Source organism: Palaemon carinicauda, chromosome 3 (assembly GCF_036898095.1).
Source record: "Palaemon carinicauda isolate YSFRI2023 chromosome 3, ASM3689809v2, whole genome shotgun sequence".
NCBI lineage: Eukaryota > Metazoa > Arthropoda > Malacostraca > Decapoda > Palaemonidae > Palaemon > Palaemon carinicauda.
This window is the reverse complement of record NC_090727.1, coordinates 133,575,877-133,595,710: the sequence shown is the minus strand read 5'-3', so window position 1 is coordinate 133,595,710 and position 19,834 is coordinate 133,575,877. Positions and strand designations below refer to the sequence as shown.

The following is a 19,834-nucleotide window of genomic DNA, read 5'->3' as shown; positions in this document are numbered from 1 at the left end:
CAGTCCTTCCTTTCACGGGCCCAAACTGGTAATCCGTCGTGAAACAATAAACACGGTTTTCTCCCCCCAGGATTTTCAACGTTGGCATAACTGTCACGGAATCCAATCAACGGAAAATTTTCAAAACAGTCAGTCCAGTTAGTTAAAGATTACCTCTCTAAGGTATCACATTGGGAAAAAATTAATCTCGCCTCTAACTCAGCATTTCAACATATTCAACTAAATATTCTGTTACTTTTCCTTTAAAGCCAATATAAATTTAAACTGCATTTACAAACTGGGAAAAGCCAATATAAATTTAAACTGCATTTACCAACTGGGAGGTATGTGTGTCATCATGATTTTGAATCAACCATGACATAATTTCAAAAACAGTATGTCGTTCAATCTATGACACCCTTCTACTGGAAGTATTTCCTTGCAGTAAAAAAAGAAAAAAAATATTACTTCTTGATAAGTTGCACTTGAAATGCTGTGAAGCAATATGCAGCTGATGACAGCAAACAAAAATAATTGTTTTACTCATAAAATTTATGGAAACACAAGGTGAATTTTTCACCAGGGCGTTTGACAGTTTGTAATCTAACGACAGTACTGTGACGAGAATTTACTATTTAGAAAAAAAAAAAAAACTGAAGTATCTATGGAAAAAAAAGACTAGTTGGTTGATCTGTGCATTAACAAATTATTATTAAAATATTTTCTTCAAACAATAAATAATATTAATGGAAGAAGGTATAAAGACAAGCTAGAGAAAGGAAATCAATATTGATGGCGTGTAATGAGGCCTACAGCAATTCTGACAAACGCCTCAGAGACATGAACACCATAGCTACATCACACTTAAAAAAAAATAAAAATAAACATTTCAGCTTATTACAGAATGAAAACAAAACTGCAAATTTTCTTGTAACTAACACTCCTCAAACCAACGTCAATGCATTACTTCACTGCTCTTCCGTATGTACTTTCAAAAACCTGCAAAGGATAAAATCAAAACCGAAAACACACTACATTTTTAAATTTCATAAATACTGCTGTTAATTGAATCACAGCATGTATAACAACAAAAACAAAAAGGGGACCTCTACTCTCTACGTTCCTCCCAGCCTAACAAGGGACTCAACCGAGTTCAGCTGGTACTGCTAGGGTGTCACAGCCCACCCTCCCCGCGGTGGATAATGTGGGAGGGTGGGCTGTGGCACCCTAGCAGTACCAGCTGAACTCGGTTGAGTCCCTTGTTAGGCTGGAAGGAACGTAGAGTAGAGGTCCCCTTTTTGTTTTTATTTCTTTGTTGATGTCGACTACCCCCAAAAATTGGGGGAAGTGCCTTGGTATATGTATGTATGTGATGTATAACAACAGCAGCAATAGCTGATCTATATCATGTAAATGATAAATTTATAAATATATTGTACTTCAAACTTTATATATAAATTTATAACAGGATACAGCAGTTTGAGGTACTTACACATAAATAAGGAATACCTTGAGTGCTTTGAGGATTTTATATTCAATTCAGGGAATGATGTGGAACTGGTCGATTCAATTTATAATAAACGTTTCCTTACAATAAAAACAATTTCTTCAAATTTGAATGAATAAGCTATGAATTAAAAACAAACAAAATGTTATTTCCTGCATACAATGTATACAAAGATGTTTATATACTGACATCACTTTGTAAACATACACAATCAAAATGCCAGCAACAGTTCTTCCATGGTATTAAATGGTGTTAAACATGTCACTAAGGCCAAATGTCAAAACTGCTGCATTATCTTGATTTTTGCTTTGGTTATGACTGTAAGATGCACTGTGATTTCTGTTAACAAACAAAGTTTCACTGATTGGGAATTTTCCTGTACAATATATTCATAACACCAAGAAATAATAACGGTACATAGTTCACAGATCTCCTGAGGTCCATCCAGTACGGCCGCATAAATATAAAGCTCTCCGCACTATGTTCTTGCGTTAGGTCATATTTACGTTGAAGGCAAGAGCGTCACACAAACCCCTGCATAGTTGTCGCAAGCAATAGGTGCTCTCTCATACACACATCACGTGCCCCCCAAGGGGCACGTCTGACTGATGTGCAGCTTGACACTATATTTAGGGGCAAACTGACAATGAGCAATTCTATGTGTTCGAGTCATCTCTCTGATGGCACACACTTTATGCACACCAGCCAACAAAGATAAATAACTACACCCAGGTCTAGTATCAACACAGCCTGGTCATTGTTCTCAACCGCTAGTTCCTAGGAGCCGCTGCAGAACTGTTTGTTGCTGCCATCGTGACATCACCCCCACCCTGACCACCCCCTCCCCCTCCCTCGCGTGGCGGACTCTTAACATGTATCTGGTTCTTAATAAGTGCAGACCTTAGGATGAGGCCTTTGACTCGCATGACGTGTTCCCGTCCCATCTCCAACGATCGTTCGAAAGTCATGCTTCTTTCCTCCACTGCTTTGGCGTATAGAATCTGGAAAGAAATAATTCATCAGGAAACCTATCGACTTTTAACCCTTTTACCCCCAAAGGACGTACTGGTACGTTTCACAAAACCCATCCCTTTACCCCCATGGACGTACCGGTACGTCCTTGCAAAAAAATGCTATAAAAATTTTTTTTTTCATATTTTTGGTTTTTTTTTTTTGAAAAAATTCAGGCATTTTCCAAGAGAATGAGACCAACCTGACCTCTCTATGACAAAAATTAAGGCTGTTAGAGCAATTTAGAAAAAATATACAGCAAAATGTGCTGGGAAAAAAATAACCCCTTGGGGGTTAAGGGTTGGAAATTTCCAAAGAGCATGGGGGTAAAAGGGTTAATGAATGATCAAAAACTGTATAGACTAGTTACATAGAAAACTTATGCCTGTGAAAAACTTGACAAATTGTAAGCCTAAATCACATTGCTGTACTTGAACCAAGAATTTTTACTGGTCGATTCATAGAATTTGTAGAATGAAGGAACTTCATTAGTTCAAACTTGTTCTATATGCCTCAATTCATCGTTTATATATGACTGATCTATTTCATAGTTACTGATCTTGCCGGTTTTGTTATTTTCTTTTAGTATTGTTAATACCTTACATAGTTTCTTCATATTTCTCAATTCTTTCCCTGTTGGGAGCCCTTAGGCTTGTAGCATCCTGCTTATCAAACAAGAATTATAGCTTGGGCTTGTAATAATAGAAACTTAAGAATAGTTTAAAAGGCTGGACAGTAAGCTTGAAGGAAAAAAAGCAAGGAACAGCAAATAAGCTAGAGGGCATTATTACAATAACTAAAACATGATTTGATAAGAAAGAATTTGCCTAACTACAATAGAAACTTGGTATATGGCATTTTTTAAAAGGTAGAATTTGTTATACAGCATGGTTAGCCGAGAAAAAAAAAATGGGATAAGATGAGGTAGCTAGAACTAGTACGAGTTGGGATGGGCCAGGGCACAAGTAAATAAAGACCAGGCTCACACCTGGTCCATGGCAATGCAAGTGGGGAATTCAAACTCAAGGCTCTACCACTCAGAATCAAAGAATTAATGAAAAAAAAAAAAAAGTTACCAGTCATGTGGAAGATCAAACTCGATTCTTCAATAAGTGATTCAACATTGTGGTTGGGTCAGGTAAGAAAATATATATATTATTATTATTACTTGCTAAGCTACAACCCTAGTTGGAAAAGCAGGATGCTATAGGCCCAGGGGCTCCAACAGGGAAAATAGCCCAGTGAGGAAAGGAAACAAGGAAAAAATAAATATAAACTAACAAAACAAGTGGAAGGGAAATTAGATAGAATAGTGTGTCCAGGTGTACCCTCAAGCAAGAGAACTACCCTAAGACAGTGGAAGACCATAGTACAGAGGCTATGACACTACCCAAGACAGGAGAACAATGGTTTGATTTTGGAGTGTCCTTCTCCTAGAAGAACTGCTTATCATAGCTAGAGTCTCTCTTCTACCCTTACCAAGAGGAAAGTAGCCAATGAACAATTACAGTGCAGTAGTTAACCCCTTGGGCAAAGAAGAAGTGTTTGGTAATCTCAGTGGTCAGGTGTATGAAGACAGAGGAGAATTTGTAAAGAATAGGCCAGACTGTTCGGTGTGCGTGGGCAAAAGGAAGTGAACCGTGACCAGTGAGAAGGACCAAATGTACCAAATGTAGTACTGTCTGGCCAGTCTAAGGACCCCATAACTCGCTAGCTGTAGTATCTAGGCAGGAGGCGGGTGCCCTGGCCAACCTACTACCTAGAGTAACAACTGCCTCTAAAGGGCCTCTGTTTGAACACTGCTCCTGATTAGCCTACAAGCTCTATACAGTACAGTATAACAATTCAATAGGCCTTACTGTTCCTTTAATGGAAAATTAAGTTTCCTTGCGTGATGACCAAATTAGGTTCTAAGCATAATATTAAAGTTGATTTTACTTCCAAGGGAAATCCAGGATACTAGGCTATTTCTTATACAATAGTGGGGATGATACTCACACACTGTACACCTAAAGTTCTCCACTACTTTTGTATATCTAATAAGGACAGAGAGACTAAGGTTAATGCAGAAATTATCAACTAACCTACCCTCGAATCCTAACCTGACTTCCCAAATCTATTCTAGTGCTTCATTTGATAAGGGGTTTCATGGTGTACACCACATTATATATTCAAGATCCTCTCATACAGCCTTGATATGTCTTATTTACTTTACACTCTTCTATTGTGAAAATCCTCGCCTTGACGCAATCCTAGTTAGCCACTCTTCTAGACAACTAGATTACAAAACAGATGCAAGCACTTCCATATTCCCTTGGAGGAATCTATGAAAGGTGGGCCAGGAACTCTCCCCATCCCTTGGTCCTTACAATATCAAAAAGGATATTATTTTCATCTGAATATGTAGACAAAACTAAATAAAATGAACTCCCAGCATGGAATTAGTTTTTGTACCTCTCAACATGACGGAACCAGCCCAGAGTTGCAAGACAAAAAAATATCCCTGCAAGTCAGACAATGGTTAACAGATCACTACCAATAGGAGTGTGAATAAAGGTAACTACCCTACTAATATCAACAAGGAAATTATAAACATAACTCTGTGACCCAATGATTAACAAGAGAAGAAATGCTTCAATATTAAACTTTAGATGTTTCTAATCTAGGTTGCCAAAAGCAGTGAACACTAGAGGGAAAGCATAAACTATAATCAGCTATCATGGTTAAAAGAAGGAAAATTAATACCAGGTAAGGGTGATAAACATACTTGATGAATCCTGGTACCAAAGCAATTTATAAAGTACTGTCATCAACTTAAAAAAAAAAAACAGCAACGTTGTACAACACATCATTATGCCATGACACAGAAATTCTGAGGACTGAGAGGCAGGGAGAGTTCGCAACCCACAAGGCATAGAATCCACCAAGGAAACAGGTGCCTGACAATTCCATATAAGCTAAGTAACCTTAAAAAGTAAGGTTCATCAAAATATATTCTAATTATCTCCATTCAGACTATATTAGATAAGACTATATTAGATAAGTGTAGAGATTCGCTATAAGAGCTTAGGTGAAATCCTACGGTCTAATAAAAACAGAAGGGTAATTCAGACACTAATACAAAAAACAAATATCAAACCGACAGATTAAATTGCCAATATATAATTACAACCATATTTAACAACATTCAGACTTTACAAGAAACAAAAGGATAAAGTCACCTTACCTTATTATGAGAATCTATACGTGCTTGAATTTGACCATCCAGTATTAAAGTCATCAATTCATCTTCTAGAGCACTTATAGTGGTATTGAATGCTGCGGCCATTTTTTCTAAGTCTGCACTCATGTAAGGACTGTAAAAAACAATACAAATAAAGATTAAAAAATGATACTTCGAAGTTGCATTTATTCACATTATAAGTTATTTTTCAGTTTCTATATACACTGGCGGACACAATAACAGATTTCATTGCAATGAGACCAAGTGTTATTTGAGCCTACATTTAGAAACTTATTCTATATGAAATTAAAATTTAATGGACTTGAAAAGAACAAAATTACAAACCTAAAATACTGTATAAGCGCACGATTTCTAATACGAGAGTATAGTGTGTTGAGGTGCGGCGCCAAATACAAGTCCAACATTAAAACATCCTGGAATGAAAAGGGAGAAAATTAATATTTGTTTTGTATCAAATATACAGTGAAGAGATTATTTATTGTTAAAGCTAGATATTGTAAAGGCTAAAATATCTAGCGATACATACATACATATACCAAGGCACTTCCCCCAATTTTTGGGGGGGTAGCCGACACCAAACAAATGAAACAGAAAAGGGGACCTCTCTTCTCTACGTTCCTCCCAGCCTGAACTCGGTTGAGTCCCTTGTCAGGCTGGGAGGAACGTAGAGAGGAGAGGTCCCCTTTTCTGTTTCATTTGTTTGATGTCGGCTACCGCCCAAAATTGGGGGAAGTGTCTTGGTATATGTATGTATCGCTAAATATTTTAGCCTTTACAATAAAAGTCTCTCCACCACAATTTGTATGTCCCTGTACTTAATGAATTTACCTTTACATAACGTAAGTACATTACTTAAACCACCAATAGAATTACCCAACCATATTCTTATCTAAATGCTTCCCTTATTTGATAAAACAAAACCATACAAATTCAACTACTTTGTTCTTTTTTACTATAAGAAATAAGCTGGTTCTCAGAAACATCATGAAGCTGGGGAGCTTTGTCCTAACACTAAAGGCGAGAGAGACATCCATATTCATTCACACTAATAATTATCACCTTAAAACTTTTCTTGCCTTAAATAAGAGCAAGGTACTATATATGTACTAAACAGTAAAGGTTTAAAGATCGCTCATGAATGGCAGAGGCAAGGGACAGTGACATTGACCTGGCAATCAGGACAATGCCCTAAAGACTGACCATATATTATATGATCAGCGCCCAAGCCTCCTCTCCACCCAAGCTAGGACCAGGGAGGGCCAGGCAGTGGCTACTGATGACTCAGCAGATAGACCTATAGGCTCCCCCAAACCTCCCAACCTTAGCTCACAAGGATGGTAAGGTTGCAGACACTTATAGCACTAACGAGTCTGTGCGGGACTCGAACCCCCGTCTGGCAAACACCAGGCAGAGACGTTACCAATCTGGCCACAACAACCCTATATACATACGAACCAGAATCAAACTCTAGTTCAGAAGTTTCGAGAAAAAATTCTAGTCGTTTCAAAGTAATCATGAATACTGCATTTTCAAATTCTTCACTTGCTAATGGAATACAATCTTGAACCTCTATATTAGTAATTATTTGCAACCTTCTTCATATACTGTATAAGATTATTAAACTTCAAAGATTTTGATAAATTCTAAATAATTTTCATACATAATTCCATCATTTAGGTTAATTTGTAAATTTAATCAATTTAAAACAACCATAAATAGTGTATGATGAAAATATACCATTAGCTTAAAACTACAATACAGCAGTCACTTAAAAAAGAAAAAAAAAAGTTAAGCCCTATTTTACAGTAGGATTAATAAAGTCGAGAGATTGCAGCGCAGTATACAAACCTTTAATTCATCTAATAGTTTGAGGCAGGAGGCATACTTGGATTCATAAAACTTGAAAATGATGTCACGTAACTGTGGTTCCACTTCCAAAAATAGTTTAAACGAACTGAAAAAGGAAAGAAACATTGTAAACAATGACCATCAAGAGATTTGCACAGTACGGTTAGATTTGACTCGACAATTAATCGTCATTTAATAAGAGTTTTCCTAACTTCTTCTTAAGATCAAATGAATAGGGTTTGTAAAAACTATAGCAACACTTAATAGTGAAAATACTCTATAATTTTTCATCCTCTGATTCCACTTGGATTAACCCTTTTACCACCCCAAAGGACGTACTGGTACGTTTCATAAAACTCATCCCTTTACCCCCATGGACGTACCGGTACGTCCTTCCAAAAAAAAACTGCTATTTGCATTTTTTTTTTTGCATATTTTTGATAATTTTTTGAGAAACTTGAGGCATTTTCCAAGAGAATGAGACCAACCTGACCTCTCTTTGACAAAAATTAAGGCTGTTGGAACAATTTAAAAAAAAATATACTGCAAAATGTGCTTGAAAAAAAATAACCCCTGGGGGTTAAGGGCTGGAAAGTTCCAAATAGCCTGGGGGTAAAAGGGTTAAGTTTCAATTTTCAAACTTACAGTGCGCTACAGTTACTGGATTTATAGCATCTTAACGTCATATGATGGCAACAAGCAATATGTGGCCTGAGAACATTATCATAAGCAATAACAATAAATCGACATACAATACAAAATGTAATGAGACCAAGAGTTACTTCTTATATAATAGGAATAATTTGATGGATTTACTCAAAACAAAATGTAAAAAATGCAGCTAGACATAATTGAATTGACATCACTTGTTTTTAGGATGTTCAACCAGACCATAAATTACAATAACATCAATTCTTGTTGGGTTTCCCAACTGGGGTAGGACAAGACCAGATTATTATAATTATTAATTGCTAAGCTACAACCCTAGTTGGAAAAGCAGGATGCTATAGGCCCAGGGGCTCCAACAGGGAAAATAGCCCAGTGAGGAAAGGAAACAAGGAAAAATAAAATATTTTAAGAAGAGTAACAACATTAAAATAAATATTTCCTGTTTAAACAATAAAAACTTTAACAAAACAAGAGGAAGAGAAATTAGACAGAACAGTCTGCCCGAGTGTACCCTCAAGCAAGAGAACTCTAACCCAAGAGAGAGTGGAAGACCATGGTACAGAGGCTAAAGGCACTAGCCAAGACTAGAGAACAATGGTTTGATTTTGGAGTGTCCTTCTCCTAGAAGAGCTGCTTACCATAGCTAAAGAGGAATGTAACCACTGAACAATCACACTGCAGTAGTTAAACCCTTGGGTGAAGAAGAATTGTTTAGTAATCTGTGTTGTCATGTGTATGAGGACAGATGGGAATCTGTAAGGAATGGGCCAGACTATTCGGTGTATGTGTAGGCAAAGGGAAAGTGAACCGTAACCAGAGAGAAATGGATTGCGTGTAATTGGCAAAATATCAATGGAACAGAAGGATGAAGTAATACTTATCACCTTTAATATTACATTTAGTGACATGATATTGGCAGGAATCCCAAGGGTCTTGGATTATTACATCATTTCATAGACATTTTAACAGGAATCCTAAACTAAAGAAAACACACATTAAGAAAGCAGGCAGACAATACTCACCTACTAGAAATAACCAACTTCTGTAATTCTTGACGAGAAAATGTGGCTAACGCACATAGGCCACCATACATAGCTATATTGGAAGTAGACAAAAGGTCTGGAAAATCAGCAGAATCAAGCTGAGCGAGAAGAAAACTTTTAGCTGCAGCCTGAAAAAAAAAAGGGTATAAACAAAATCTGCAGTTTAACCTTTTAAGAAAAAGTAAGATAAAAATAGTCACATAGCTTCAAACAGTATTTATTACTTTTTAAATCTCATTACAATATTAACTAAAAATAGTCTATAGCTTCAAACAGTATTTATTACTTTTAAATCAAAATCTCATTACAATATTAACTCGTGGAAAAGCAGCAACTCTTTTTGGGTCATGAAAGTAAACGTATGGGTAAACAGTTTACAAAGCAAGTAACAATACTGTACATACCTTATATTTTCTAGTAGCTAACTGTGCTAAACCAGCGGCACACGTTAATTTCGTTTGGATTACTGCGGACTGATCTTTGTTGCCGCTTTGCTGAAATGAAAATCTCTCATGAAACTCATGAAATATTGTTTCTGTATTAATAAAACTTAACAATTTATGTTCTATTATTATTATTACTAGCTATGCTACAACCCTAGTTGGAGAAGCAAGATGCTACAAGCCGGCTCCAACAGGGAAATAGCTGAGAAAAGGAAGTAAATAAACTAAATGAATAAATGTTGGGTACTTTGAAAGAATTAACTACAAATTCAACACACGGCACATGATCCTGGCTTGGTTTTATAGATCTTTGTTGCCACTTTGCTGAAATAAAAATCTCTCATGAAACTCATGAATATTGATTCTGTATTAACAAAACTTAATTTATGCTCTATTATTATTATTACTAGCTATGCTACAACCCTAGTTGAAAACGCAAGATGCTACGAGCCCAGGGGCTCCAACAGGGAAATAACTGAGAAAAAGAAGTACATATATACAAACATATACCAAGGCACTTCCCCCCATTTTGGGGGGTAGCCGACATCAAACAAATGAAACAAAAAAGCGGACCTCTCCTCTCTACGTTCCTCCCAATAAATGAATAAATGTTGGGTACTTTGAAAGAATACAAATTCAACCCATTGCACATGATCCTGGCTTGATTTATAGATGTGCACAGACACCACAATGTATTGTTAGAATTACCTCTCTAATAAAACATACAAAAATGCATACATACCCTCGTTTCTGTTACTTCAGGGGTCGCTTGAGCTTTGCTGACATAACTCAGTACGTGTGACCAATTGTTTAAATAGATGGAAACCTGATTAATGGAGACAAGAAGAAAGGATTATGTAGATCAGAAAACAAGTTGAAAGTAAATTGATATATCATAAGAAGTTGTCTGAACAAAATAAAGTACAATATGGAAACAAGATGTCACTCAAATTTACAACTTCACTTTTGAAGGCCATGCATACCTTAATCACATTAAGACACATGTTGATAATGTGTTTGAAGGATGTACAATAGTCACGGGCACGGGAATAGCATTTCAGGGCATTGGATAGATCACCGCAGTCTAAATAATGGTCGCCTAGATCGTCATGTCCTCGTCGAATAGATTCTTTGATGCTGTTAACCTGAAAGGAAGGACATAGCATACAGTATGGATAAACAAATGTCTGACAATTTCTTGATAATGGTAATTTACACAGTATGATTTAAAATGATGATACAAATAATTTGTGATGAGACAGACAAAAAGGGAAAATAGGATTGCCTGTCTTCAGATTTTCCTTAGTGATATAGAAATGTTCTATGGAGAAAAATTTAAAATAAGAGATTTTTTCTAGATGTACAAACCTTTAGGAAAAAAAATATACATATCTATATATGCATAGCTAACACATTTGGTCACTAAAGCAGGGTAAAACTGTACAGTAATTAAGGGCATATGAAAGGCACCTTGCTTCCCAGAGACATATCTAAGAATCTAAGAGGAAAGAGAGAAGAGAGTGCAAGTAAGATCACACTACCAAAAGTCGACCTAAACCACCATAATGTCACCTCACTGATGAAACAGATTCACACAAAGGGAATGAGAAATCACCTTCGTGGTAATGACTGATGGTAAAATAGCAAGAGACCAAGGGTCAGTGCCCCATCATGAGTCATAAATAGAGGGCCACCAAGAATGTGTTCCAGAACAGATTCCATAAACTGGACAATCACTTGTCAGTAACCGTGCATGAAGCTACTGTGAGGGTAACTGAGACAGCAAGTTCAATTCTAAGTACAAACATGACCATTAAGTCGAGTAACCTTGCTGTTGAAACCATGAAACCACAACTACCTGCAATTGTAAAGTATTACTAAACTGGGCTAGGTAACAACAACTGGTTCCTCCTACAAGGGGAGTCTTAACAGAAACACAAGGCATCTCTATTTCAGCAATCCATACAGTGAGGCAGAAGATGGAAAGATCATTTAGGAAAAACTCACTGACAGAGGGAAAGGGGAAAAGAAAAATTATCAACTCTCTTGGCTGTCCCTGATTAAATGCATGCTACAATGATGAAGGCGCGTAGAACAGTGGGCAGAGTCCTTAAGGGAAGTTCTTAGCTGAAGCCAAGAGATCCCCAGGAGGATAAAAGTTGGTTCAAACCTTGTGCCAAAATGAGAAAACTAAGCAATCACCAAGATTTTGCAAGACAGAAACAGAGAACTGTACCAACTCATCTCCTGAAATGCCCTAAGTATAGGATGAAGGGAGGTTATGTGTCCTTCTATCAAAATCCTCTTCCAGCTCTTTATAAACTTCCACATTTCCACAATTATGACACTTATCTTAAAATAATAACAACAGTTATGCTTGTAACTGGATTAAAAACATCCCAAATTATATACAGTACAGCAACTAACCATCATACGAACCAGATGTATTCTGAGAATGCATTCGAAATCTGGAAAGTTTATTGGTTGAATAACATTAGGTTAAACATTTCACAACCCTACTCCCAACCCTCCACAGTTTTCCATCAGCTGATACTGCTATCACTAATTAGCTATGCTAGAATTCCTGTTGTTTGAATGGAGAAAGCTCAGTTTGCACTTAACCCCTTGAGGGGAAGACCTAACCAAGCATGATAGAGGAAGAATCTTAAATTCTATTACAATTGTCGTACGAAAATCCGGCTTTATTTTATAATTATGCCTAACTTATTACAACTTTTCCAGAGGAGCCCAATAATGATACATTGTTTGATCATTATAATCAATTATTTATAGGACTATACATCCCAAATTGTTTTGTCAACTGCAAATTTGATTGACTGATTTAAATGGAAATTAGGCCATATGGTCTAGCACTAAGTCCAGGTAGACCACACAGCACTGAGGTATACAGCCTGAGTAAAACCTGGCAATTCCACAATGAAATATTATAAAGTTAAAAGTGGGTTTTACAGCAGGATGGAAGGAAGAAGAAAAGTAGGTAAAGTAGAAAGCTATAAAGAGGTGAGTGCAACCCAAGAACCCAGGGTTTTTCAAGACCCTTTAGTAGTGCCTATAGTGTGACCCATGAATTACACTGATGGCACTACCCTACTATCCTACAGGGGGAAAAGGAGAGGATGCTGGAACAGAGATAAAATAAAGGCTAGAAAAATAGTTGCAACTAGAGGTCAATGGGATGCTACACAAAGGCTCTTCAATAATGGTTTTAGTCCACTGTAAAAGGGGCTCTGACAATATTTTCTTACCCCTCGGATGATCCCAGTTGTGAGAAAATCCCTGTCAGACTCACAACATGGAAACTTTTTTTTTTTTTATAGTGACCAATGATGTCTTGTCTCAACCTACATAAGTTGATGTTTCCTATCTTAACTAACAAGGGAATAAAGTAGAAGAAACTGAAAATAGCATTAGAAAACCAAAGAAATTTTCTGTAAAGCTACACGACTTGATGTGTTATCGGATCCTCGGAGGGTTATCATAATGTCTGCAATACGAAATTAACACTTGTCTCCTCTAATGTCCAAATTATTACACCCCAATATCTTACCTTAGAATTCTTCAGGTCGGTATCCAACTTTTCTAACTTTAAAGCTGCTTTCTTGGCACGCGATTCAACCCACTGCATGTCAACAGCAGGCAAATTGGCAGCTACTCCTCCACCGGCCATTTGACCTCCCGCTATGTCGGGTAAACTGGCGTTTGCTGCATTGGCTCCGCTGTTATCAAAAAAGGAAATTAGAAGTTTCTCTTTAATCTCAAACATTTTTCTTCCCCTTTTGATAAATATCTATTCACTGTTAACCCTTTTACCCCCAAAGGACGTACTGGTACGTTTCACAAAAGCCATCCCTTTACCCCCATGGACGTACCGGTACGTCCTTGCCAAAAAATGCTATAAAAGTTTTTTTTCAGATTTTTTTATAATTTTTTGAGAAAATTCAGGCATTTTCCAAGAGAATGAGACCAACCTGACCTCTCTATGACAAAAATTAAGACTGTTAGAGCAATTTAAAAAAAATATACTGCAAAATGTGCTGGGAAAAAAATAACCACCTGGGGGTTAAGGGTTGGAAATTTCCAAATAGCCTGGGGGTAAAAGGGTTAACATTTTAGCTACTTCAAACTTGGAGAGTAATAATAATGTTTATGAGGTAACAAAAAATATTAATATGATTGGACTTGAAATTGAACATTAAGTAATAATCCCCACAAATACATTACCTCACAGCCTCCTGTATCTTCCGGTGAAGTTGTGTATAGAGGTTTACATTGTAGGTCGTCTGGACATAGAGAATGGCCATACGTAAGGCTTCCACTCGTAGTTGAGGACATCGATCAGCTATAAAAATGAGGCGTTGGAGTTTGGCAAGACCTGTGTAGCTATTGGCATATGTCTCTAAATCCTGTAATATGAAAGAGATACACAATATTGTATAAATAATTAAGACAAATCAGAAAATATTCAAGAAAAAGAATTTAACCCTTTTACCCCTAAAGGACGTACTCGTACGTTTCACAAAACTCATCCCTTTACCCCCATGGACGTACCGGTACGTTTCACAAAACTCATCCCTTTACCCCCATGGACGTACTGGTATGTTTCACAAAACTCATCCCTTTACCCCCATGGACGTACCGGTATGTTTCACAAAACTCATCCCTTTACCCCCATGGACGTAACGGTACGTTTCACAAAACTCATCCCTTTACCCCCATGGACGTACCGGTACGTTTCACAAAACTCATCCCTTTACCCCCCATGGACGTACCGGTACGTCCTTGCAAAAAAATCCTATAAAAATTTTTTTTTCATATTTTTGATAATTTTTTGAGAAAATTCAGGCATTTTCCAAGAGAATGAGACCAACCTCATCTCTCTATGACAAAAATTAAGGCTGTTAAAGCAATTTAAAAAAAATATACTGCAAAATGTGCTGGGGAAAAAATAACCCCTTGGGGGTTAAGGGTTGGAAATTTCCAAAGAGCCTGGGGGTAAAAGGGTTAATCATTAAATTTAAATATTACACAAGTGAACAGATCTCACAGCTATATAATGAGGAAAAACAAATGGTGCAATGCACGGCAAAGTCGTATGCTTACCAAAGATGTGCTTTCTACAATGACTGGCTCTTCCTCCGTGTTGTCGTTCTCTTCGACCGCCATATCAATAACCATTGGTTCTACATTATTCTGGAAAATAAGATTTTAGGAGGTTAACACCAGGTCCGTAAACTCCTATAATATCAACAAAGTAATGGATTACAGCGTAGTGTTTTTTCTCCACTGAATTGCTTAAAATTGAAACTTTCTTAAAAAGAATTTACAAAATTTTTATTCAAATTTTTACATTTTACATAGATACAAAATACACTACTGATATTCTTCTTAATAAACAACCAAAATGTTTATACAGTATGGACATAGTACAGTACTGTACAGTATGTCAGTTGGACCCAAAGCATACAGGGGGATCTTCAAAGCGAACATCCTACAGAAGCCTACAAATAAAAAAGTAAACATAAAAACTCTTGACTACAAAGTTGGTCATATAAAAAAAAAGAAAGGAAAAAGAAATAAGGTATAAACTTCCCTGTCATGAATTTTTAAAATTTAGTAAATTAACGAATTGAAGGAAACTACCTGGTTAAAAAGTTGAGCTTTAGTTCATAACAAAGGAAATAGTCTTCACCTAACCTAACATCTATTGAGTGATCTAAAGTGTACAAAGTATAAAAAATACGTTGGCGAAATACAACAATGAAGGACCCCTGGCTTAAATCAGTTCACTATATAAAATAATTTCCTGTTAAGGGATCATGATTATTTAGGGACCATACATAGGCTCGTTAATATGACTACTGTAATCCTTAGCCTACTGCCTACCTGTTGACTCAGGCTAGACCAGCTTAACATTTGGGCTTAAGTTTTGATGGCATTCAGGCAAATTAGTTTAATCCAACATTAGAAGCCCACTACTATATTGCAAACTTTAATATAACCAATAAATACCAGTTAGCCAAGCCTGGCTAACTTTTCAAGTATCAAATGTTCTCACATAGAGAAAACTGTGGTCACAACATTAGCATATGTTAACAAACCATAAAACCTAGATATTCTCTTTTGTGACCAAGCCTTTAGCTGGCATTGCATCAGGTTTGTCCTGCTAAGACTAGCGCACGCTCCAGCCTCTTGGGTATTCCCGGGTAGTTGAATCAGTAGAACTTCAAAAGTTCAGAGTTGGAGCAAATGTTTTTATGTTGACCAGGCTGACATGAGTCTTTTTATAGTTTTGGAGCCCTTGGGCTTATAGCATCTTGCTTTTCCAACTAGGGTTTGTAGCTTGGCTAGTAATAATAATAATAATACCACATGCAGAGGACTTGCTCTATGCATATTCCAAGAGGGGAGATAAATATGGACATGTACCATATGTATGTAGAAGCACAGCCGTGCTCTGTGAATCCTGTAGCGTTTACCCTACAAGTGGAATAGAGGGATATTGACTCAGTGATTCAATCTAACGTGTTAAGTCATGGCACCAAGTAGAGTAAAAGGAAGGCAAGTGGAATAACGATAACAGTACTCCTGCAAGAAAAATTGTACTGGATGGGCTAAGGCATGGCTGAGAAAGAGAGAACTTTCATAACATTTCTGGCTTTGATGCTTCTGGGAGATGTACGTACTGATGAAGAGGCCTCAGTAGGACTAAATAATGAAGCATGTCTTGAAGACAAATGCTCACGAGAAGTGCATAAGGATGCATCTATGCGAGGCGTGTTTATGGGATGTGAACTCGGGTAAAACCTGACTGGGTGAAGCGTGGCCCGACGAAGTGCGATTATGTGAGTCGCGTCTAGGTGAATTACTATAAGTACAATTATGTGAGTCGCGTCTAGGCAAATTACTGTATGTGGCAAGGCGCGCATTGATAACTCACGTCTGGAAGATGTGTGCTTGATGGTGAAGCGAGTGAAGGTGAAGCACGTCTAGGAGAGTTACGCTCAAGTCTCTCTCGACAGGTTGAGGCACGTCTAGAAGAGGAGTACCGTATCTGCGTGCTGACGATGCGTTTCTAGAAAGGTGCATGAGGAGGTAGCGCACACTGGCAAGTCATCTCTTGAAGGTCTGGAAAAGTAGATCACATACGCGAGGCGCATCTACTATTCTCCAAAGAAAAGGGAGGATCTGGCAAAGGTCGAGGACCAACCCTACGAGAATGCTCCGAAGATGAAGGCCTTCATCGGTGGCGAGGGTCAGGCACTCGCTTCATGTACCTCCCATCTGGAGAAGCAGGTGGATTGGAGACTACAGCAGGCTCCGAAGAACATACAAAAGGGCAAAGATTCTTTCAAAGCAGAGGCTGCTTGCTGCTGGTGTCTAGAAGCAAGGGCCTACTTCAATTGCTCCTCACAAGGTGAATCTGCCAAACACATGGCAGAAAACTCGTAAGGCATTGTCTTTCTGTAACAAAGGCTCCCTCTCAGGAGGGGGTCCACCCATTTCGCTAGGGGAAATGGAAGAATCCTCTTGCCCGAAAGTTAAAGGACATGCTGCAGGTCTTAGACGGCACTCCCGGACACTTTTACATATCTGCCGGCATCCATAGCAAAGACACAAAATTACTAAAGTGCTGGAAAGAGGTAAGTTAATTGTAATATCTGCCAATATTCACAAGCAAAAACATGGCTGGAATCAAAGTGGTTTGTCAATGAGAAAGTGGGAGGGCGGTGCTTCCCCCGTTACTGGATCAGTAACTACTGGCCGATTGTTGCCACCATGATGTAATTTTTAATTACTGTATTACAGCTGTTATTATTCTCCTATGTAAAGTATGAAGGTTTGTATATTGTGTTGGAACAAATATGCCATGTGAGCTTTAGTGACCCGAGGCATTGTCCTGCATTAGCAACACTTTAAAGGGCATACCCTTGGAATCAATACAGCTTCACTTCTGGCCCAAAAACATTGGTACCATATACCAGTCTTCAAAAACCTGTCGTTTAAGAAGATTTTTGTTGGATTTCGAGATGACAGACTATCGACCCTTATAGATGCCCTTCAATTCTCAATCTGTTACACCACCACGTGCTTTAGGTGTGTTACACCACCACGTGCTTTAGGTTGTAGTCACCAGCGGCATTACCCTACAAGAAGCAAAGTCAGTTTCTTTTTGCTAGATTTATTGCCTGGGAAGCTCCTTGGCAATGTAGGTATGATTTGGCATACATCTCCTAAATAAACCTGTATAAACATTAAAAATCTATCCAATACATTAGGATAGTCACTTGTTTAATTTTCATCATCACTAGTACCTTCGACTTGGATTTAATGTTATGGTATTTTGCATGCTCCTCAAAGCATATGAACCAACCCCTACTGGCCACAAACTCCACTTTCACTCTCTTATCAATGTCTCCAACAATCTATTTGTATTCTTGATTACCATAAGGCATATGCTCTGGCCTTCCAACCCAAGAACTAACAATCCCAATCGAAATAAAAAGATTTCGTCGCTTCGTTACCATTGTCGATTTCAGAGGAGCAGATGCCTTCACATGCTCAGGGATATGTTATTTATCCTTGATAATCGTCATGACATTCGAACGGCCTTGTTGGAGGATGCAGCCGACTTTTGTTGGCGTTTCCTACTTTTCTACCTATTTCACAATGTCTAATTTCACTTATAAGGCGACGTTGTCACGGCTTTCCTGCCCTACCATCATTGTCTGCCTTAATCTTGGTAGTTATGATTAGCACGGTACTGTAATAAGTTACATGGAAAATTTACCAGAAAAGCCCAGAGGAATGACATACCAATGTCGACCATACTCTTGTTTTCTTTGTTCAAGCACCGCATTACTCTGTTTTCTTTCGCCACCAAAAAGATATTGTTCTGGCTCACTTACTCCGTCCACCTGTTCGTGTTAACAACGTAACCTTTGGGAGTCGAAACACATTTTCTTAATTTATGGGAGATGCATCTTATCCCATAAACGTCATACTGATACTGCCGTAACCCGAGACCCTACCATAACTAAATACCATGATTTTCTTGAGACATGTTCTCTATAGCCATATTTTTAAAACTTAAAAGTGAATATGCTAATCTGAGAAATGCTAAAAGGGAGACAGGGGCAGAATTCATGATAAGCAGAGAAGGATTTGCAACGTTCAATTGTAAGGATTGTTTTTTCGGTACTTACTGCACTCTAGGTCAAATTAGATGGGGATCCAGGGAGGGTCTAAACCTCCCAGGTCCGACGGTACCATTTTGGCTATCTAGGTTAGGTTAGGTGGATGTCCCTGGTCATATAAGGACATACATACTAGGTTTAGGTTAGAACCCACCATCTCTCTAGTACGAGGTTGTTACTGACGACATACAATTATTATGGAGTTTTTCCATGATGTTATTGGATGATTTATACATAGCTGTCATTTTTGACTGATGAGACACTGTATAATTTTTTGCTAAGATTACAGTTTCAACCAACACCGGATTTTGGATACAAAAATATATTTTCCTACCTTATACAATGTGCATTGGGAATTAATTTGACTTATTTTTGTCGCAAATGAGTAGTTTTAAGAGGTACACAAGCCCCCTACTGAATAACAATCCATTAATTCAATTGGTCGTTGCTCAGCTGTGGCTCGCTACGCTCGTAATATAATGTAGTTTTCTTGCTTCTCTATTCTGATTAGCGGTACGCGATTTTGTAGAGCAGTTGTGTATTTTTCCGTTATTTATGACTTTCAGATGAACACAAAATATGATATGAATATGAATACACAAATATACTGCCATACTTACATTATTCGAAGCTGCGGAATTCTGAAACAAAGGAACCAATCAGGTTTCAGCATTTTTACTCTACCCACAATTCAGTATCTAAAGAAAATAGACAATCGGGCATCTTTACCCACAGTACATAGCCACAACACAAATCCCAAAAACAACACTTCTGGGGCACCATCAATATCATTCATTGGTAAATATATCCGTAATCATTTCAAGAAGATATTATAATGCGTTGAAAAAGAATGAATATACGAGGTTGGCTGAAAC

The 19,834-nt window shown here is 37.6% G+C and overlaps 2 protein-coding genes across 3 annotated transcripts in view; both read right to left on the bottom strand.

Annotated features, from left to right (window-relative positions):
- The window catches only part of LOC137638545 (ATP-dependent RNA helicase DDX55), a 352,777-nt gene that overhangs the window by 83,550 nt on the left and 249,393 nt on the right, over window positions 1-19,834 (bottom strand). The window lies entirely within an intron of this gene.
- Window positions 1,381-19,834, bottom strand: part of CSN1b (COP9 signalosome subunit 1b) — a 20,121-nt gene continuing 1,667 nt past the window's right edge. For both annotated transcript variants that reach the window (XM_068370679.1, XM_068370680.1), the window contains exons 2-12: window positions 14,866-14,955; window positions 13,987-14,168; window positions 13,313-13,481; window positions 10,728-10,889; window positions 10,487-10,570; window positions 9,706-9,795; window positions 9,281-9,429; window positions 7,590-7,695; window positions 6,066-6,154; window positions 5,724-5,853; window positions 1,381-2,487 (exon numbers count right to left, since the gene is read on the bottom strand). In XM_068370679.1, the coding sequence (XP_068226780.1) occupies window positions 2,257-2,487; window positions 5,724-5,853; window positions 6,066-6,154; window positions 7,590-7,695; window positions 9,281-9,429; window positions 9,706-9,795; window positions 10,487-10,570; window positions 10,728-10,889; window positions 13,313-13,481; window positions 13,987-14,168; window positions 14,866-14,955 (1,482 nt within the window). In that variant the 3' untranslated portion in view covers window positions 1,381-2,256. The remainder of the gene's footprint in view (window positions 2,488-5,723; window positions 5,854-6,065; window positions 6,155-7,589; window positions 7,696-9,280; window positions 9,430-9,705; window positions 9,796-10,486; window positions 10,571-10,727; window positions 10,890-13,312; window positions 13,482-13,986; window positions 14,169-14,865; window positions 14,956-19,834) is intronic.